General features: G+C 41.6%; 1 protein-coding gene across 3 annotated transcripts in view; it reads right to left on the bottom strand.

Annotated features, from left to right (window-relative positions):
- LOC127952380 (integrin alpha-L-like) overlaps window positions 1-23,262 on the bottom strand; it is a 158,900-nt gene that overhangs the window by 116,137 nt on the left and 19,501 nt on the right. The window contains exons 11-16 of one of the 3 annotated variants that reach the window (XM_052550783.1): window positions 5,692-5,821; window positions 5,473-5,615; window positions 3,888-4,034; window positions 3,508-3,702; window positions 3,211-3,341; window positions 2,830-2,978 (exon numbers count right to left, since the gene is read on the bottom strand). The exons of the other annotated variants lie outside the window; for them this stretch is intronic. Of the exons in view, the coding sequence (XP_052406743.1) occupies window positions 2,830-2,978; window positions 3,211-3,341; window positions 3,508-3,702; window positions 3,888-4,034; window positions 5,473-5,615; window positions 5,692-5,821 (895 nt within the window). The remainder of the gene's footprint in view (window positions 1-2,829; window positions 2,979-3,210; window positions 3,342-3,507; window positions 3,703-3,887; window positions 4,035-5,472; window positions 5,616-5,691; window positions 5,822-23,262) is intronic. 3 annotated transcript variants of the gene reach the window in all.

Here is a 23,262-nt window from a genome sequence, read left to right as displayed (position 1 = left end):
CCTGCTCCAGCAGGAGGACGAGGACAGCAGAACTTTTAGCTAGTATCTCATAGTCACAATTTAAAAGTGATATGTGACCCATCACGGAAGCCAGTGACAAGTCAGCAGCACAACTTGAGCAAAATGAGAAAGAAGCGTTTTTATTTTTCTATTTTTTCAACATTATTGATTTTGTTTTTTTTGCAGAATCTGTTAGTTGAGATCATAAAGAAGCCTCTCCGTTTTTGAGATAGCAGTATTGGTATACTTAAAAGCGTACATTTTGAAGTTGAAATCTGCTTGTTTTTCAGAGATTCTAGCACGTATTAGGGGCGTGTCATTGTCTGTGTCAATTTAGATACTGGATAAGCCGGCTTTTGTTTCTTTTGTTATTGCCCCCGCCCTCCAAGGGAAGCGTGGCTGCTTATTATGCAGTGCTCGGGCCGGCCCTAGCTGATATCAAAATTCAATGAAGATGGAAACCAGTGACACAACAGATGGATGCCGCAAAGATTATCACATTGCAGTTACAGCGAAAATGTTTTGAAGTACTTCTTCGACAATCCGGATGCTTATGAACAAGCGCTCACTGATTCTGAAGACGATCTGAGCGACGATGAAAGCGACATAATAAGACTGTATAATATCCCTAATCTACAACTGAGCGAAGATGAGATAAGATATCAGAGGCTATATCGATAGTAACATTTGATGGGCATAAAGACAGAGAAATGGGGAAAATCCGTGACTTTGACTGTAAATGCTACACAAGGAGAAAAGAGAACTCTCTGCATGGGAGACACAATGAAATCAATTCACCAAGTTTTATGTAGAAAACCAGCAAATAACAAAATAAAATTAGCATCAATATGTACTTTTTGTTTACATAAACATTAAAGGGGGGGTGAAATGCTACAAATGCTAAATGTCACAAAAGGAGTGTGTTTTTGGTTGCCAGGGCAAGACAACCCTGCACAGATTACCAAAGAAAAAACAGCATTAAGGGACCAGTGGATGGAGTTTATTTTTACAGAGCATCAACGGAGTTGTGCAAGTGTTTTTGTTTGTTCCCTGCATTTCGAAGATGCTTGTTTTACAAACAAGGCCCAGTTTGACGCCGGATTTGCACATTGTTTATTTCTTAAGGATAATGCAGTCCCAACGAAAAAGGGTCACGATCGTGTGTTGGAACCGCATGCGGTGAGTAAAACAGCTTCAAATATCTCTGTGTTGTTAACTTAGCTATCGGCGCGTAAGCACATCAAGTAAACAACATGCGATGTTGTCATCAAACTGCACTTCCCACATGTACAGCTTAAAAAAAAAAAAAAAAAGACGACATAAAGTGGAACTTAGTCATTTTCCAAAACCGCTAAGCAAATATATACAGTTTCAGTACATACCACATAGAGACGTCGTTGCTGATGCTGCTCTTGTTAAATTTCAGCCTCTGGATCTGATTCTGGATCATAAATATACGCTGAATCTGACTGTTAGCCATGGTTTGTTTTGGATGATGGTTTTTTCCTCACGGTAATGTCACAGCTTCCAAACGCTCTCAACGCAAAAGCCTACTGGCGCTCGTGATTCTTTAGCTCCGCCCACACGTCACGCCTCCAGCCGCTCGTGTTTTTCCGGGAAAAATCGGTACAGACTATCTTTCTCTTATGAATATAATAAAACTAAAGACTTTTTGGAGTTATGAAAGATGCACTACTACTAGCTTTCCGTGATTGGTCACATATGTGACAATAATAACTACACTCTTTTTTTGTTTCAAATCTTTTGTTTAGTAGTTTCTCAGCTTGTCAAGTTTTCAGTGTTTCGCCACTGAAGGGGCACTGATCTCACTGAACCCATGAACTAGTGTCTCTGTAGTTTTTAACAAATGTTTTTTATTGTGTACACATTTTTGATGTGTTTATTGAGTTTTTAATCGGCTCACCTCAACCTGCTCATCCCTCCTGCTGTGGACATCAAGAACAGCCACAGAGTTTCCGGACAACTTATCAGTTTGTGAGAAATTCATTCGTATCTTCAGAGGAGTTACTGTGTCTGCAACACAGCGCTGAAACAAAGACAATGTTCACCGTCAGACTGAAGCTGCTTTACATAGATAGGCCTGTCGGGTAAGCAAATATATATCCATTCATCTTTTAGTGGACAGGAATTATGGGAATGTTGGAGTGGAATGGGAAGTATGGATTTATGAGTAATAAAGTGTGATGTGTTTGGTGCAACTGCACTTATTAAAAGTGTATGTGTGTGTGTGTCCTCTACACTTGTATGGCTCTCAATAGATTCAGTGGTTGACAAGTTCTGATTATGTTTCTGGCTACATAATCAAAACATATTGATCATATTATAATTGTTGTAATGCAAAAATGTTTGTTTTTCAACTTCCAAACAGGAGTCAAATGATTGATAAATACATATTTGACTGCTGAATATCATACCCTAATTGAAGTAACTTGTCAGTAGGATCATGATTTTGCATACCATTGCATAAATGACTGTCTGACAAATAATGTATTATTATATTTATAATAATGCTCCATTGTTTATTTTAAAATAAATGTTGCTGCATCTTTGCCCAATCCTGCATACCAGCATGAAGATGGAGAAGCTGAAACAGGAGAAGCCAGAATCCAGCAGAACAAACTGCTGCAGAGAACTGGACGACGAATCCATTGGATCGAAGAATCCTCGACTCATTCCTCGTGCCACATCCACATCCACATTCAGATTCAGAGAAATATTCAGATTCTTCTCCAGAGATCCTGAGAGACATGAGGGGGTAAGACATATTCTTCATGTGACAGAGACTCTCTGAAACTTCATTGATGTTACCTTTGCTGCTGGTTCTCTCGGTCACCATGAAACATGACGTGAGATTAAATGCATTAAATGTGTTGTCACCCGGACATTCAAAGTTGTTCAGACTAATTTCCTTTGGACTGAAACTGAGCTTTGCAGATACAGACATCACAGGCCGAGCCCTGAGAAGAAATAAAAAAGTAAAAAGCTCATACTACTAGACAGTCAGATTGACAAGGCTAACACCTAATAGATTTATTTTTTTATATATAGATTTTACTTTATTCTCTATTATTCTACAAAGTAAAGATTACTTTAAAAACTGCTCACTGATGTCTAACCCACTGATGATCCTGTGTTGAGATGGTTAGAGAATCTTTACATTATTTCTAAATGTGTTGTGAAATGACATACTTGAGCAGGACGATCCCTCCTTGTGCTCCAATCACGATATCTGTCAGATTATCATCATTCATGTCCATCTGACCGGACAGAGACACTCCAAATTGCTGCAGACCCGGGAGAACTGACCGTGCTGGGATCCGCTGCGCACACACACACACACACACACACACACACACAAACAGATCTACGTTGTCAAAGTGGCTCATCGTTATGCAGGTTTGTTTATCTGTGAACGTCTAGGTTTCTGAGTTAAGCGTGAGCACAAACACAGCATTTGGGATTGATGGAAGCACAGCAAACTCTCACCTGAGGAGTGTGTTCAGGGTTTATGCCATGCGTCCCATCACCCAGGTAGATGTAGACAACGCCTTCATTCTCCAGCGGCGCCCCGACTGCCACATCTGACAGACTGTCTCCATTCAGGTCCTTTAGTGAAGCCACAGATGTAGCAAATCTACCTGTGCTTGACTGGCTCACATTCAGTGTCTTCTGAAAATACTTCTGAAAAGGTGAACAGCATATTTTTAAATCAGCACTAGAACAATTCCCACAACTTTCATGTCATAGGAACCTATTACAACAGCAATCCCAATGGAGTAACACACTGGTGACGACTAGCAGACTTCCAGTTACAGGCAGAAGCTTGTTCATTAAGATCATAATAATAGTCATGAATCTGTGTGTACCTGGTCTGATAAAGTGTAGACGTACAGCCTCCCTTCAGCCTTTGGCTGAGACTGGTAAAATAATGGAGCTCCAACCAGCAGGAAATCTGAGTCTCCATCCGAGTCCACATCCAACAGACTCAGAGACGCTCCGAAATATGAGCCAATCTGATGCCAGAAATCAATCAAAATGAACAGAAACTGCATTCTAGCACATGCTTTTATAGCCTGATTTTTATAGAAGAAATGAAAACTTCATGTTCTTCTGCTTCACAAACACAACATCACATTATACTGGCTAGAAACTGAAGAGGTTTTTAAAAACTTACAACCCAGAATAAGAAAAAGTTAGCATTTTGTAAAATGCAGTAAAATCAAGAATTAGATTTGTTAATTCTCTTTAATTTATTTAATTGGCAAAAAATTAAAAGATTTCCAATGTTTTCACTGACAAACTAAAATGAGGCTAAATAAATGTTAAAAGGTTATAGAATATCAACATTTCATATTTCTTAATGGAAAATAGCAAAGCATTTAGATATTTCACCAATTTTATGTTGTTATTAATATTGTAAAAAGATTTGGGGAATCCAGTTAAATCTCAGTCTGTGTGGAGCAAGACAGGAAACCTCAGGTGAATGTGCTTGACCTTTGACCCCTCAGATGGCATTGCATAAGAAACCGTCATGCTGTCCTGTGAAATATAGCCACATGGAGCACTTGAGAAAACCGCTGTCACTTAACACAGTCTGCTGCTGCATCGAGAAATGACTTGAGTCTCTGTTACTCAAGGAGAAAGCAATACATCAGCTGTATGCAGTGATGCCGCAGGCTTCTCTTGGCCAGAGCTCATCTCTGATAGTCAAAAAGTGTGTGCTGTGCTCAGATGAGTCCACCAGGAAAGACTGACATCAAGTTCTCAGCCCCAAAGACCAAAGACACCATCCAGACTTCCACCAGTGACAGACGCAATACCAAACGGCATGGGTGACTGCAATATGTGTGAAGGTACCATCGACATGGGGGCATATATTGGGATTTTATAGAAATATAGAGTGCCATCAAGATGAAGTCTTTCATGGGAAGTCCACGGTTATTAGATCGAGACAATGCCATGTCTCATTCTGCATATGCTACAACAGTATTGTTTCATAGAAACATAGTAAATGTATAAGAATGCAGCACAGATCTGTCTCCTACTGAAAGTGTATGACCAGTAATGAAAAGGAGAATCGGACCATGACGATCACAGACTGCTGAGCTTCTGAAGTCTTTTATCAAGAAAGACTGGACAAACATTTTGCTTGCAAACCTTTAACAATTAGTATTCTCAATTCCCCAAAACTTAAACATTGTAATTATAAGGAATGTTGATGTGGCTCAGTGTTAAACATGCCTCTGTCCAAGCTTTTTGGGAGTTTGTTGCAGCCATCAAAATCAAAATTTGTTTATATTTACGGAATAGAAAAAAACTTTTTGGTTAATTTGGTGAAAAAGTAAATCTCATGAGTGTGTGTGTGTGTTTGAAGCGTCTGCTGATCTTCTCAATGGATTGTCTCTCACCGGTGGAGAGAGATAATATTGTGTCTGAGGGTTTTTCACTGACTTGTTCTCCATCGATGTTGCTCGTCACTGTCCATGTGCTTTCATTCTTGGTGAAGAGGGTCACAAGACCCCTGTGTTCAGCCCGCGGTGCTCCAGAGAACAGAAGAGAGACGCCGCGTCTCATTCCCAGCACAGTAGAGAAACCTGAACACCATCAGCATCATTAAAACACACACACACTCTTCACATCACAAAAGGACAAACAAAAACTCCAACATACCCATGTACGAGTCTTTATTTAAAGCTGGACCGAGGATCTCTGTCTGTCTGAATTCAGATCCTGATCCCGTCACTTCATACAGAGCTCCACGCCAGTCATTCAGTCCGACCGAACCCATGATCACAGAGTCCTGAAACAAACACTGCAGTCTCAGCTTCAGTCTCAGCAGCCAAAGAACACCAACCATTTGCATTTTACACAGCCTACATTAAACAGACTTCTGAAAACAGCAGTTCTGATCTGATTGGCTGTTTTAATACATTTCCAGGAGCCAGTGTGCACAGATTTATCTTGATTCAGCGGTTTTCACGCAGCACTTGTTCGAGGTTAGTGACAGCTCTTTGAGCTTTGGCTTGATTTTTAGCAGAAAATAAACCACATCAGCTATCGATTCATTTTTACAGCAGTATTGTGTTGGTGTGTTGGTTATTAGATTGTACTGTAAACAAAAAAAGTCCTTAAAAACAAGCATATTATCTACATTAAAATTGCTGACCATTAAGACCCTGACAATGGCCGTCTTTGAACCTCTCTCACTGTAAGACACAGGACCATCGATTATGAGCCAGGATTACAGAGATCGCCATAATTGTTTCACGATTCCAATCTTTCATCTGAAACGATCAAAACTCCTGCAGTGTGTCCCACGCTTAAGGCAATGGCAAGACTGTGACAGGTTTCCATATTTCATACAATCTATTGGTTTTATGCTCTTGGCAGTCAACAATTCGCATCACGTTCAGCACAAGCCACGAGTGTCTCTCAACCAGCTCCGCTTTTAAAGCACTGACTAACAATTAACTACATTCAGTTTTTTGCAGTTCATTGAAGATATATTCCTTAGCATTTTTTTTTATTGTAGGAGACATTTTTTTACATTTTTATTACAGTAATTACAACATTCACATACAATTAGATGGTACCTTAATAGACATCCAATAGTTGTGTGTATTGGCTGAATGAAAAAATTAATAAATTAAAATAAATTAAAAGAAAAACAAATATATCAAGGTCGCTTACAAGTATTGGTAGCCACGGGTCGCGTTTTTTTGGGCTTGTTTCTAAAGTGTAGTTGCTTATTTTGGCCTTATAAGTTGTCAAGCAGATATTTTCTATATGTTATTTAAACATAGGAGTTTGTCTACCCTGTTCTCTCTGTCTCTTCCCTTTTCCCATACACACAGGAGACATCAGAATTTTTCCCACCCACATCCTGCTTCCAATTGGCTCTGACCCAGATGGCAACGAGTCTTAGCCAATCAGAGACAGAGCAGGACCATCTGTTTTTTTTTTTTTCTGGTTAGGAAAATATTGTGAGTGACGTTTTCCCGGAACCTAGGGGGGCTCCGTAGAAAAAGTCGCTGGTTTTGGGCTTGTTTTCACAGGCCTGAATGCTTATTTGTCTCGCGAGATCTGGCAACACTGATTCAGTTAGTTACAAGCCAATGTCAGCCAACACATTATTACAGCTGTTTGTGATTTAATCAACTATATTAATTAATAAATTAAATGAACTATATAGTTCTATATTTATTACCCTGCCAGTAGTTTGGGTACCTGATCTGATCAGTTTTTCCCAAAAAATAAAATAAAATAAATAAATAAATAATAATAATAATAATATTAAAAACCCTTGAGGACTCTCATTCCCAATGTGGGTAATTTTTTCCCTATCATTGCTTTTTATTCCTTATATCTTTTGTTTCTCTTTTTATTCAATAATTTTTTACCTACTTACCTTAAAATATCTTGATCTCTATACTAGGTCTGCTCTTAGTGGGCAAATATAATCTATCCATTTTCCCCATATCTTGACAAATTTCTCAGACTGTAGCCGAAGATTCATTGTAATCTCTCCATTGTGTAAATTTCATTAACAGTTCACAGCCAATTTCACAACAGCTAATTTCTGGTGTTTCAGGTTGCAACCATTTTCTGGTTATAACCTTTTTGCCAGCTACCAACATAATTCTCATTATAATTCAGTATTCATCACATAATTCTCAACATAATTCAGTATTCATCAGATTTGTCTTGTGATTTAAGACTTCTAAGACCAAAGTATAGAGTTAAGAAACATTCATTTTGTGTCTTATTTGTAAGTACCTATGGAAATCCTTATTACATAACAGGTGTTCACGTTTGAGTGTCTCAAAATACAATACTTGCCCTTTATGTACCTGTGAAAAAATACAAAAATTGTGGAAGTATATTCATCTCAATTGATTCAACTCTACCATATAATCCTAGATATGGTAGAAGATTCCATGTAGCCAAATCTGATTTGATTGTAGAATACAGTGGTTTGTAATTCACATCAAATAGTCTTGTGATATCTTTGGGTGTTTGAACCCTTAAACTAGGTAAACCCCTAAACTAGATATTTGGCAATTAAAAGTTAAGATCTGGGTTTTTTGGACATTTAATTTATAGCCTGATAAATCTCTAAACATAGTTAATGTTTCCATCAAGACTTCAAATGATTCGTTTGGTTGACCTAAATAAACGAATATATCATCTGCGAAAAGTGATAATTTCTGTTCATCACCATTTATGTCTATTGCCTTAATATTTGTATTTTGTTTTATATATTGGCTTAAAGGTTCTAAAAGTAAAGCAAACAAAAGAGGGGAACATGGACATCCCTGCCTACACGATCTTTCTAAGATAATTTGATGTGAAAGGTTTCTATTAACTTGACTTAACTTTAACGCGACCCAGTAAGACACAGGGAGAGAGAAATCCAAATGCAGGTATGTTTATTTTAGGGTAATCCAAATCGTCGTGAAAACAAGCCAAGGTCATAACCAGAATGTGTGGAAGATTTTTATTAGTAAGATTTTGATCAATCAAGAATAATCAATGTGAATCAAGCCATTTTTGTTTTTCCATTATAATCCTATAGGTAATGGATAGAAAGTTGCTTACGTGCTGGAATGTTCAGAACGGATGAGAAACATATGGCCAGAAAGGGCCTTTCGTTATACCAAAACAAGTAGGGGCCCTCCTCCCTAGGGAGGGATCAAAATTGCAAGCATAAGGAAAAGTTTGACTATGTGGAACCGCCCTGTGTGGGGTATATGATGAGATGCAACCTAGCATTTTGGCAGAACTTCTTGCAACAAGCTCTCGACTTTGTTTTGCTTAAAATAAAGTCTTTTCTTCTGAGAGAAAAATCCCTGACTGAGTTTGATCCTTGGGAGAACCGGCAAAATACACCACATATTTGGCACCCCAGATGGGACTGGAAAGGAGCAGAGTGGACGACTGCTCTTGAGCTGACTGATGAGCAACACACACACAGTGGTGGCCACCATAGAATAAGGTAAGCATTTTTGCTTATATAATTAGTGTGTGTTGTTGACTGGTCAGCTCTGAGTGGTAAGGACACTTAAAATCTGCTCTTCCAAATTTAGAAAAATAATATGATATCTAAATTGAAAAAGGGGTTTTACTCCAGAAGAAATAACTGCATGCACATATTTGGGTTATTAATGGGAAGGCCTTGAAAGGCAACCTCGATTTAAGACAAATATGGTGTAGGCAGAAAGACATGGCATGCTGTGGTCTGTGTTTATTGGATAGCTGTGCCAGGTAGGACAGTGATAAACGGATAAGCAGATTAGTTAAGGAATCGCGAGGAAAAGTCCCATGGATACCGCTTTGAGAATGTATAAGTGAAATTCTCGAAGGACTGAATAGATGGGCCCTTAAGGACGCTCTAGGTAGAGCGAGCTCTAGGAAGAGCTGTGTTTTGTTGTGTGAATGTATCTGTGTCCGGACTGAATGAATGTGTGAACAAAGAAATTCCGTGTTGGGTGGGTAAAAGTTGCGCACCATTCTTGGACCGTCACTTCAGGGTGGCTGGGTGGAGTTGGACGCAGCTAGTATCCACTTGAGGGGGATGAATGTATTATGAGCCTTGATAATAAAAGGACAATTAATGTGTGATTATCCCTTAGATAAAGGGAAAAAGTATGCAAGAATAAGCACTCTGGCTCAATAAAGAGTGTAGCAAGTGTGAATGGGTTTAGGAAAATAGCATCAATAAAGTTTGAACCAAGATCTATAAAAGATTTTTGCATTTAGGATGTCTGTGTGAAAGGGGAGAACATTTTCTGAGCCCAGTGTAGTGGGAATGAGAACAAAGGAGGACGTTTCCACAGTAAAGTTGTATTACATGGGGGGAGCAAGAGGTGCTCTCCCCTCCTGGACCATCACTTGGGAGTGATCAGGTTACAGAGACTGGTGTTGAGAAAGGAATGCAGGAGCCCTAAAACAATAAAGTCAACTGTATGAAGGTTGTTTTAGAGAAAAATAAATACAAATGTTCCAAGAAATGGACTAATATAGAAATGGCAGATATGGTGGAATATAGATATAATAATAAATTAATTAAAATAAGATATGCATTTATTATTTAATAACTTATATTAATAGATGAATTTAAAGGATGCACGTGCTTAAAACTTTATATCTAATATGTGAAGACATCTAAAATTTGTATCTTGTTATCCCTGGGACAGTATGAAAGTTAATCCATTACAGAGTTTCAGAGATTGGGCTTGTGTACATGTAAAAAATAAAAGAAATAACTTGTGCAATGTGGAATGAAAGCAAGATTGGGTGACCAAGTTAATAAGACATTTTGATTCAAAAGCTATAGGCATTTTACAATAGGAAGGGAACTAGTTGCTTAAAGAATTAAATTTAATTATTTTATTTACAATAATAGGAATTATTTTATGTTGGTTAGGAAACATTAATTCACAAATACCGGATTATTCTGAATCATGTATGCAAATATAGAAGAAAAATTATGATTGAAGTCTTTATTTTACCATATGCATGTCATGCTGTTATAAAAAAAGGTTTATTTTATTTTATTGCAGTATATTTAGATAATAACGGTAGCTGATTTCTGCATTTTGCAAAGAAGAAAAAATGCTTGCTATTTTCCTGCAATGAAGAACTTGCTTAACTAACAAAGAATAAGAGAACTGCTGTTTTCAACCAGATGATTTTGTTTTTAATAAGGGACCACTGAAAGAAGAGGTTGAAAAGTGAAAATTAGAAAAAGAGCTGATTGCTCAGAAACAATTTGGTCAGAAGTTACATAGGTACATTTGATTAATGCAGTCTCTGAGTGTTAAACTTTCAGATGATTTCTGGAACAGTGCCTTGACAAAGGAAAGCAATGAACTGGAGTCTGTCGAGGAATGGCAAAGCAGCAAACACAGCTGCAGAAAGAGAAGAAGAGGGAGGGGCTGATGGATGTTCCCCTCCCCTCTTGAAAGAGAAGAACACACTTCAGCAAGGAGAAGACTGAATCAAAGCAGGAAAAGGTGAATCTTTCACTTGAGACTTTTCCTGAGGTTGAAAAGAACATTATGAAATGCAAAACTCTGGCAGAAAGAAACCAGAAGCCAGACTGAGAAGAAGCAGAGAAACAACGGAGACCGTACACCACAACATCAGGTCTTTGAGTGCCATCACAGACTGACGACCCAGTACAACAGCCCAGGCTGATGATGTCACCAGAAGGACTTCCATCCCTTCAGTGCACAGGTCCTGCATATTCAATGAACACTATAGAGACTGCTTCAAATGTTAATTATTTTATTTGATTATTTTATTTACTATGTTTTAATCTTGATTATTCACTGGTCTCACAGCACTTCCTTAAATTCTGTGTTTTAACTAACTTTCTCAATCTGCTTTTCAATAGGTACCAGTCCAGCCTCATGTCTTAAAGAAAAAATAATTTTGACAGACAGAAGTGAGTACTTGACTCACCAATCAGATAAACATGGAGCTGGATTTGGCATAGTAAGACAGTTTCATTAAACAACTAGGGGAAAATGCACAACTGAATACTTGACAACAATGCTGAGCTCTTTGAGAAAGAAGAAAATAAATTAATAAATAAAAAAGGGTATCCTGATGAACAATAGGAAAAATATATATATGGTTGAAAAAATATAAATATTGGTCACTCCATTTTGTTTTAAGGTAATTTTCTAAGATAAAACTGAATAAAATAATATTGAATAAAAGATTATTCCAAAGATCCAAAATCATGAAATCACATATACTGTCATCACTGGGGATAACCAGATGGAAATGTTGATGGCCATGGATCCAAGATTTACAGAGATCTCCAATCCTCTTCTCAGAGTCGCTCATGAGCAATAACAAAAAAGTATTTGACTAAACTTTAAATTAGACAAACACATGACATTTGAGAAATGATAATTGGCTCTCTCAAATGCTCAATGCCTAGGCCTAATACTCTAAACAAATTAATCTAGGAGATTTTGGAAAAAGGAAGGAAAGAAAGAAAAGAAAAGTTTTTGGCAAAAAAAAAAAAGGGGGAGTGAAAGTGTGTGAAAAAGTATGAATGATGGTGTTGTATGGCATGAAAGAGAGTGTCTGACGAGACACTGAGGCAATTCAATCAATTTGCCCAAACAGCTGTATACAAATTTGAATGTGGGCCCACAGGGCAAATTTATGCCCAGACAAATAATGACCATGGATGAATTTGGTTAAGTTTCCTGGTCAGTACCTAGGTCCTTGTTGTGGCAGAAAGAAAAACAGTGCCACACATGCGCAGCGTATAACACGGGAAGGCAGAGCAAAGCAAGCTTGCTCTGTCTACCCCACATTTAACATTCTTTTCAGCATATCATGATGGAGCTGATTGTGTCAAAAGGATGAAATATTATCTTTCTGACTGTTAAAATAAATGCAGTGGGTTGAGTGTTTTCCAGGTCAAAAGGCCTATGCTACTGAGCAACATAGGCCTAGATAAATTATCCAGTGATATAGTGGAACTCAGTTTACAAAATAAAAAGATAACTAAATAAGCAAATTGTTGAGAATAAAATTAAAAGGAATTAAAAAACAGTAAAGACAGCACAGGAATTGTGAAAACTCAAAAAGGGGCCAAGACAGCCCTCAACCCACATTACAATTCCACAGGTCACACCAAGAAGGATGACTAACAAGAGGAACAAATTAGCATGCTTGATAACACTAACAAAAAATTCTTAAGTTTTCCATTTACAGGTGACAGCAGTTCCAGTAAGACCAAGGAATGCTTCGCTCCATTAAAGAGAACCAGTGAGGGTGCAGTAATGATCTCGAAAGCCTTGCATGAATCAGAAAAATGGTTACAGAGTGACACCTGAGTTCACATCTCTTACCCTAAAATACGCCAACCAGCTTCAACAACTCCACACAGCATGAAGTGAGGGATGAAGGGCGTGCTAGTAACGACCCACCCTTGCCAACGAGGGAAAGACCATTGCAACGACTTTGCAAAGAGTCTCCCTGGTGAAGATGGAATGAGAGAGTGATGGGACTGCTACTGAGATCAAAATACTTGGGTGCAGATATGAGCCAACAAATAGAAAAGAAAAGGTGGAAAGAGAATTTTAAGTAATGGTAGATGAAGAATTTGAAGGTTATGAGAAGGGAAATATGGATGTAGGAAGATTTGAAGGGAAAATAGAGCAATTTGATGCAACAAATAGAATGAAAGGAGCAAAATAGAAAAGCTCAAGATTTGTGAATTGAAGAAGGAAAAGTATGTGTTATGTTTGGGGAAAATGCTGTATTTATAGAAGGGAGCATTTAATGAAGAACTGATCAAATTGAAAAGGCTAAGAATGATAGATAAAGAAAATGTTGGAAAAGATAATAAAATGTAAGACTGGTTTGATTTACAGTTAGGAGCATGTGGAGCATAGTTTATAACTAGGGAAAGTTTTTAGGAATGGCATTAATGACAGGATATTTACTATTTTACTGTATACTTCCTATATTGAGGTCACTAGTCAAAGCCACAGTTAAGCAAATTAAATTCAAAGATGTCAAGATAATGGGAAATTGATACATAAGGTATCTAAGCTGAAGATCAACTCTTATAATCTTGTGATATTCAATGTGTGATGTGATTTGTATTTGTATGTGTATGTATTTTTATGCCTTTTATACAAAACTGTAACAACCAGGCAAATGCTGAACCAATTGCATATTCATGCTTTTAACAATGTCTACTATTAAAGAGGGGTTAGGGAGACTGGATCTTTTACTCACTCCATGTCAAATTAGGAGAGAGATGTTTGGTCCAGTAGTCCCTCAGAGTGGAATTTCATAATCTAGTCACTGGGGATAATACAATGTGACTTATTTAGTCACTAGGTAGTGTAAATAATATGACTGGATTATGGAGTAGCACTCTGGATAAGAATAATCAAATGTGAGACTTATTAAGTCTCAAAGGGGAGAATATGTGGAAGATTTTTATTAGTAAGATTTTGATCAATCAAGAATAATCAATGTGAATCAAGCCATTTTTGTTTTTCCATTATAATCCTATAGGTAATGGATAGAAAGTTGCTTACGTGCTGGAATGTTCAGAACGGATGAGAAACATATGGCCAGAAAGGGCCTTTCGTTATACCAAAACAAGTAGGGGCCCTCCTCCCTAGGGAGGGATCAAAATTGCAAGCATAAGGAAAAGTTTGACTATGTGGAACCGCCCTGTGTGGGGTATATGATGAGATGCAACCTAGCATTTTGGCAGAACTTCTTGCAACAAGCTCTCGACTTTGTTTTGCTTAAAATAAAGTCTTTTCTTCTGAGAGAAAAATCCCTGACTGAGTTTGATCCTTGGGAGAACCGGCAAAATACACCACAAATGCAGTCCAAAAAACAAACAAACAACAAAGGAACAGGAAGGGAACGGAACGGGAACTCAGAATATGAGGAATCTCGGAGGACGAGAAGACAGGATCACGAAAGGAAAGGACTCCATACAGACAACAGGAAAGTTGTCAACAGAAAACTATGGAGTGCCACAAGGATCCGTCCTAGGTCCCCTTCTATTTTCAATATACATGTTGCCCCATGGTAATATTATTAGAAAATATGGAATTAGCTTCCACTGTTATGCTGATGATACTCAGCTATATATCTCAACGAGACCAGATGAAACTTCCCAATTATCTAAGCTAACAGAGTCTGTTAAAAATGTAAAAGATTGGATGACAAATAATTTTCTCCAATTAAATTCGGATAAGACAGAGATACTAATTATTGGACCAAAAAACACTACACAGAATCTTGTAGTTTACAATCTGCAACTAGACGGATGTACTGTTACTTCCTCTACAGTCAGAAATCTGGGTGTTATATTAGACAGCAATTTGTCTTTTGAAAATCATATTTCCAATGTTACAAAAACTGCATTCTTCCATCTTAGAAACATTGCCAAGCTACGAAACATGTTATCTGTTTCTGATGCAGAAAAGCTAGTTCATGCATTCATGACCTCTAGACTGGACTATTGTAATGCACTTCTAGGTGGTTGTCCTGCTTCGTCAATAAACAAGCTACAGGTAGTCCAGAATGCAGCAGCTAGAGTCCTTACCAGGTCAAGAAAATATGATCATATTACCCCAATTTTACAGTCTCTGCACTGGCTACCAATTAAGTTCCGTATCAGTTACAAATTATCATTACTTACCTATAAGGCCCTAAATGGTTTAGCTCCAGCGTACCTAACTAGCCTTCTACCACGTTACAATCCATCACGCACCCTAAGGTCACAAAACGCTGGACTTTTGATCGTTCCTAGGATAGCAAAGTCCACTAAAGGAGGTAGAGCTTTCTCACATTTGGCTCCCAAACTCTGGAATAGCCTTCCTGATAATGTTCAGGGTTCAGACACACTCTCTCTGTTTAAATCTAGATTAAAAACACATCTCTTTCGCCAAGCATTCGAATAATGTATCTTTTTAATTGTGTTGCATCTGATCAAAGGTGCATTTTTACTAATTATCTTGGGTTAAACTAATTTTACTTTGTTGGATCAGCAGCTATGCTAATGATGTCTGTATTTTGTTTCTATGTTTCGCCACAGAATTTACATCCTGTGGTAACTAGGATTTACACAAGCTCCAGTCTGGATCCAGAACACCTGAGAAGAGATGATGCTGACCCTCAGAGGACCTCAGATGATGCTAACCCTGAATCAACAAACAGAACTAACAATTATTGCTAAATGTGTGACTGAATCATATAATAACTTAATTAATAATATTGATAGTTCATCGTCTAGCTGACTACGTCTTGTATTATTATTATTATTTTTATTTTTTCTAAAATCCTGTCAAATGTGCACAAACTACTAGCTACTACTAAATATTGTAGAATCATAATTTTCTGTAAAGTTGCTTTGTAACGATTTGTTTTGTAAAAAGCGCTATACAAATAAACTTGAATGAATGAATGAATAAGGAAAGGACTGGTAAATATAGGGAGGCTAATGACAATTAAGTGAAAGCACCTGGTGCAATTAGCAGGAGTGCAATTACTGTGATGAAGGGGCAAGACTAGTGGAATTGTAGTGCCTATGGTGAAGTGCCTAAGGGGAAGTGAGCGCACTAGTGGACACCCAGGGAAACAGAGACTAGACAGCGTGATATTACCCCCTCCTCCACGGAGCAGCTGCCAGATGCTCCACCCGAACCCAAGAAGAGACCAAAGACATAAAGAGACCAGGAGGGAGGTGGAGCAGCGGAGGACCAGGGGGAGAGACCGAGGGCCAGGTAAAATGGGGAAACAGAGACAAGAGGAACAGGTAAAATGGGGAAACAGAGACAAGAGAACCAGGTAAAATGGGGAAACAGAGACAAGAGAAGTGCTACACAAAAACAAGGAGTCCAGGAGGGAGGTGGACTGGCGGGTGATCAGGGGGAGGGACGGAGGGCCAGGTCCATAGATGGAAAAACAGACAGAAGAGCACAAACAAAACAACCACAAAAACACAAGTCCAGGAAGGACATAACGTGATGCCCACCAGGGCGGAGTAGAAGACCACCACATCCGTGTGGTCGAGGCAGAAGCCCACCAGGGCAGAGCAGAAGACCACCATATCCGTGTGGTCAAGACAGAAGCCCCCCAGGGTGGCACAGAAGACCACCACATCCGTGTGGTCGAAACAGAAGCCCCCCAGGGCGGAGCAGAAGACCACCACATCCGTGTGGTCGCATTAACCAGAGAGCAAGTCTGGTTAGGCAAGTCTGAAACAGAGAACATGAACAAGTTAAGGGTAGCCTCCGTGGCCACGACAGGATCAGTCGGGCGCTCAGAGAGTTTGGCTGACATGACGAGGCTCTGGAAGTTCCGCAGAGGTGAGGAGAGACTCTGGTAGTTCAGCTGAGTCGAGGAGAGGCTCTAGTAGTTCAGCAGAGACGTGGAGAGGCTCTGGTAGTTCCGCAGAGGCGTGGAGAGGCTCTGGTAGTTCAGCAGAGATGTAGGGAGGCTCTGGTAGTTCCACAGAGACGTGAAGAGACTCTGGTAATCCCATTATGTTTCTACTGGATTCCAGAAGATCAATGCTGACTTGACTCTGCTCTTGAAGACCATTGGTGGACTGACTCTGCTCATTAAGATCATTGGTGACTTGCATTTGTTCATGAAGATCATTGGTGACTTCCATTTGTTCATGAAGATCATTGGGGACTTGCCTTTGTCCATGAATTTCACCGGTGACTTGGCTTGACAGCTTGACAGCTTGTTGACCCTCCAGAGTCGAGTCAGGTTCTCGTTAACCCTCCAGAGTCAAGTCAGTGTAATGACAGGTAAAAGAGGAGGAAGCAATTGCAGGCAATCAGATGATGTTTATTAGAAAGAGAGTCCAGAATGTTGGCAATGGCAAGGAAGGTCTACGGTGGCGTGAGAAGAGCGGGATGGTGAAGTCGATGGTGCAGGTGAAGGAGGTCAATGGATGAAACCAGGAACAGACCGGAACACTGACACGAGGACGACAACACGAACCCAATCCAGCACACGAACACGGAAGACGGTAATCCAACTAGGACACGGAGACATGAGAGAGGATCTGACAACAGAGAGAGAGCGAGGTGAGTATAAGTAGCTGAGGTGTGATGAAGATCAGCTGGAGCGAGACAATCAACACCCAGGTGATGACAATCAACTAAACGAGCACATGGAGACAACGTAAGTACAAAAACAACCACAAAACATGACACGGAGGAAACACTGGATTTCCTACCGTGACAGTACCCTCTCCCCTAGGACGTCACCTGACGTTCCCAGCCTGCTTTACCTGTAGATTGTAATCATCTATAAGGTGGTGATCCAATATGTCCCGAGCAGGAACCCAGCTTCTCTCCTCCGGACCGTAACCCTCCCAATCCACCAAGTACTGAAAACCGCGTCCCCTCCGTCTAGAGTCCAGAATACGATTAACCGAATAGGTGGTTTCCCCATTAACGAGACGAGGCGGGGGGGGGGGAACCGGGGCAGGCGGATTAAGACGGGAAGAAATCACCGATTTAATTTTGGACACATGGAACACGGGATGAATCCTCCTGTACGCCGGAGGAAGGCTAAGACGCACGGTTACCGGATTAATAATCTTGGTAATAGAAAACGGGCCAATAAATTTGGGAGCAAGTTTGTTAGAAACGGAACGCATAGGAATATTCTGGGTAGAAAGCCACACTCTTTGACCGACGGCGTAACGGGGAGGCTTCGACCGGTGGCGATCGGCCTTAGCCTTGGTGCGCGACCTAGCCTGGAGCAGAGCTCTGCGAGCTCTGGTCCAGGTGCGGTGACACCTCTGGACTAGTGCGTGTGCGGAGGGGACCGAAACCTCGGATTCCGTACTGACAAAATTGGGTGGTTGGTACCCTAAACTACACTTAAATGGAGACATGCCCGTAGATGACACTGGCAAAGAATTGTGTGCGTACTCCACAACTGAGAGTTGCTGACACCAGGACGGATTATTGGAAGCCAAACATCGCAAAACCCTCTCGACATCCTGATTGGCTCGTTCGGTTTGACCATTGCTCTGGGGATGGAACCCGGAAGAAAGACTAACAGTCGCTCCTAACAATTTACAAAATTCTCGCCAAAATTTGGACACAAATTGGGGACCCCTGTCAGAAACCACGTCTGTCGGAAGGCCATGTATGCGGAAGACGTGGTCAATGACAGCTACCGCTGTTTCCTTGGCTGAAGGTAATTTGGGCAAGGGAATAAAATGAGTCGCCTTCGAGAACCGGTCCACTACGGTTAAAATCACCGTATTGCCTTTAGAGGGCGGGAGGGCGGTGATAAAATCTAGCGAAATGTGGGACCAGGGTCTTGAAGGGACAGACAGCGGTAAGAGTAACCCATCTGGAGGTCGATTGGAAGTCTTACCAATAGCGCAAACTGAACAAGCCAAGACGAAATCGTGGACGTCACGAGCCATACCAGGCCACCAAAATCGTTGCTTGACTAGAAATCTAGTTCTACTAACCCCTGGGTGACAAGCAACACTGGAACAATGACCCCACTGGAGAACGAGCCGGGGGCGTTACCCCTTCTAAGGCAGTCAACACCTTCGATTCGACCTCCCATCTGAGCGCGGAGATAATGATGGTCCCCGGTAAAATGGGCTCGGGAGTAGCAGTACGATCGGAACGCTCAAAAAGACGGGATAAAGCATCGGGTTTGATGTTTTTGGAACCCGGCCGGTAAGAAAGTGTAAAATCGAAACGACCGAAAAACAATGCCCACCGAGCCTGCCTGGAGTTAAGTCTTTTGGCGGTTCTAATGTATTCGAGATTCTTATGGTCCGTCCATACAATGAAAGGTACACCCGACCCCTCAAGCCAGTGACGCCATTCTTCCAGTGCAAGTTTGACTGCCAACAACTCTCGATTGCCAATGTCATAATTAACTTCTGCAGGAGATAAACGGTGAGAATAATACGCGCATGGATGCACCTTTCCGTCTGAGGATGCGCGTTGGGATAACACTGCTCCTACCCCCACCTCTGACGCGTCGACCTCCACTATGAATTGACGTGAGCGATCAGGGGTGACGAGAATGGGAGCTGAAACAAAGCAGCTTTTCAGTTTGGCAAACGCAGCCTCAGCTGCGTTTGACCACCTGAACGTCAAACTAGGGGAGGTCAAGGCGGTCAGAGGAGCGGCTAGTTGGCTGAAATTGCGAATGAAACGCCGGTAAAAATTGGCGAACCCCAGAAATCTCTGCAGGGCCTTGCGAGACTCTGGGGATGGCCAATTTACCACAGCCTTAACCTTCTCAGGATCCATGCGAACACCCTCAGTCGAAATGATGTGTCCTAGAAAAGAAACAGACTGTGCATGAAAAACGCATTTCTCCGCCTTGACAAACAATCCATTCTCTAGCAACCGCAGAAGCACTCGTCGTACGTGTTGCCCGTGTTCCTGGAGAGACGAAGAAAAAATCAATATGTCATCCAGGTAAACATATATGAACAGATCGACCATGTCTCGCAACACGTCATTAACGAGTGCTTGAAAGACTGCCGGCGAGTTGGTTAGCCCGAACGGCATCACGCAGTACTCAAAATGGCCTCTAGGGGTGTTAAAGGCAGTCTTCCACTCATCCCCCTCCCTGATGCGGACCAAATGATAAGCATTACGTAAGTCCAATTTAGTGAAAACGGACGCTCCCTGCAACCTCTCAAAAGCTGAAGACATAAGCGGCAAAGGATAGGTATTCTTTACCGTTATGTTGTTCAGCCCTCGGTAGTCAATGCAAGGTCGCAAGGATCCGTCCTTCTTTCCCACAAAAAAGAACCCCGCCCCCGCTGGAGAAGAAGAAGGGCGGATAAACCCCGTTGCTAGAGAACTGGATATATATTTCTCCATGGCCGCCGTCTCTGGAATAGACAAAGAATATAACTTGCCCTTAGGCGGAGAAGTACCTGGCAATAACTCTATCGCACAGTCATAGGGACGATGAGGAGGAAGAGAATCAGCACGAGACTTACTGAACACCTCCTTCAGGTCGTGGTACTCCGCGGGCACGCTAGCCAAATCCACTGCTTCCCCCTGAAACACAGACTCAGAAACATTAACACCAGCAGACAAAAGACAAGACAAATGACATTCCTCGCTCCAGCTAACCACGGATCCAAGGCGCCAATTGATCCTGGGGTTGTGTTTCTGAAGCCAGGTGTGACCGAGAACGATGGGGGATTGAGGTGAGTTCGTGATGTAAAATGAGATCTCCTCAGTATGGTTGCCAGATGTGATGAGAGAAACAGGTAAGGTGGTCTGTGTGATGACTGGTAGTCTGTGTCCGTTGAGAGCAAAGGGTGCAATGGGGTGTTTGAGAGAGGTGAGAGGAATGTTAAGCTTACAAGCGAACTTGAAGTCCATGAAACTACCCTCTGCCCCAGAATCCAACAAAGCGTGATGATCGAGTGCGTGGGTGGACCACCGTAGACTCACCGGAAGGAGTGTCGATGTAGATGAGGTCTTCCTGGCAGAGATCCCACCCGATAGTAGCCTCCGTTTTACTATCGGGCTTGGTCTTTTACCGGACAACGCTGGATGTGATGTTCTTGGCTGCCGCAGTATAAACATAGTCCCAGGGATCTCCGCCTGATCCTCTCCTCCCGGGAGAGCCGAGCTCGCCCCACCTGCATGGGTTCAAGATCTCCCGGTGGGCTGACCGCAACCTCTGAGCGCTGACACTGAGCCTCCGGTCTGTTCGCGAGAACTGCTCTCCCCCTCCGTCTGGCGGCTTGATCGAGTCGGTTGTCAACTCTGATGGTGAGATCAATCAGGCTATTGAGAGAAGTGGGGAGCTCGACGGCGTGGATCTCCTGTTGGATGCGGTCAGCCAACCCATGCAGGAAGTGATCCCACTGCGCCTCTTCGTTCCACTTACACTCCGCCGCCAGGGTGCGGAACTCAATCGAGTAATCGGATACGGACCTGTCTTCTTGACGTAGGTCCGTGAGAAGTCTAGCCGCTTCCCTCCCGGCGACGGAGCGGTCGAAGACCCGTCTCATCTCCTCCGAAAGGGCGTGGAACGAGGCACAGCAGCTGTCTTGATTCTCCCACACCGCCGTCCCCCAGAGGGCAGCCCTTCCCGTCAGTAGTGACAAGACGAATGCCACCTTCATTTCCTCGGTGTAGAACGTGCGGGGCTGCATGGCGAAGTGCAGAGAACAATGAGACAGGAATGATCGACAAAACTCTGGCTCACCCGCATATTTCTCAGGGATGGGGAGGCGTGGTTCGGGCTGGGAAATACCCCCGGAGACGATCGGCGGTGTGGGTGGCGTGGGAGGCGCAGCGGGTGGCTGTTGTTGTTGGTGTTGAGTCTGGAGAGCGAGCTCGGACACCTTCGTCACCATTGCTTGGAAGGCTCGACCCATCTCATCTATCGCCTTGTCTTGGCGATCCATACGACCCACGGCTCTCTGCAGAAATTCCTCCAGATGAGATGGGGAGCGATCGCCTGCTGCTTCCATGATGGTCAGATCCTACTGTAACGACAGGTAAAAGAGGAGGAAGCAATTGCAGGCAATCAGATGATGTTTATTAGAAAGAGAGTCCAGAATGTTGGCAATGGCAAGGAAGGTCTACGGTGGCGTGAGAAGAGCGGGATGGTGAAGTCGATGGTGCAGGTGAAGGAGGTCAATGGATGAAACCAGGAACAGACCGGAACACTGACACGAGGACGACAACACGAACCCAATCCAGCACACGAACACGGAAGACGGTAATCCAACTAGGACACGGAGACATGAGAGAGGATCTGACAACAGAGAGAGAGCGAGGTGAGTATAAGTAGCTGAGGTGTGATGAAGATCAGCTGGAGTGAGACAATCAACACCCAGGTGATGACAATCAACTAAACGAGCACATGGAGACAACGTAAGTACAAAAACAACCACAAAACATGACACGGAGGAAACACTGGATTTCCTACCGTGACAGTCAGGTGCTCGTGGACCCTTCAGAGTCGAGTCTGGTGCTCGTCGCCACTGCCCAAGATGGCCGCCGGCCCATCGCCACTGCCCAAGATGGCTGCTGGCCCAACGCCATTGCCATCTAATCCCAAAGAATTTATCTTGTGATGTTGTATATGCCATAAGATTTGTATAAGAATATGTATAAGCAATGTTCGTCTAATGCAATCTTGTGTCGGTCTCTGACAAATAAACCCTGTTTGGTCTAATTGAATAAGGTTAGGCAATACAGTCTCCAGTCTTTTAGCCAAAATCGATGTGTATATTTTATAATCTAGGTTTAAAACCGAAATTGGCCGATGGTTTTTACACAATTATCGTTATTGTAGCTTCCCTCTAGGATGGGGGAATCTCCCCCTTTTGGAGAGCCCAATGTTTAATTTGGAGAGCACATGTTTAATGTGGAGCTATATAAAAATGTGTATAATATTTTCCACTTGGATAAAAATTTCTCCAAATATCAATGATACCACTTTCTCTTAACATGATATTGACTTTCTTGCTTACCCGGTTTTGAAGTATAGGATTTTTCCCTGAATATTCCAGTTTTGACAAATGAATATTCATATCTCCTCCACTTATAAGTATGCCCTCAGATTTTGTAGATATCATATTAAATCATATTAAATAGATATCATATTTATCATATTAAATATTTGCTGTAAAAATGACCATTTACTACCCAGAGGGGTGTAGATGTTAAGTATAGTTACTAAAAATCCATT

The sequence above is a fragment of the Carassius gibelio genome, chromosome B3 (assembly GCF_023724105.1).
Source record: "Carassius gibelio isolate Cgi1373 ecotype wild population from Czech Republic chromosome B3, carGib1.2-hapl.c, whole genome shotgun sequence".
Classification (NCBI taxonomy): domain Eukaryota; kingdom Metazoa; phylum Chordata; class Actinopteri; order Cypriniformes; family Cyprinidae; genus Carassius; species Carassius gibelio.
This window is presented reverse-complemented; position numbering and strand designations above follow the sequence as displayed.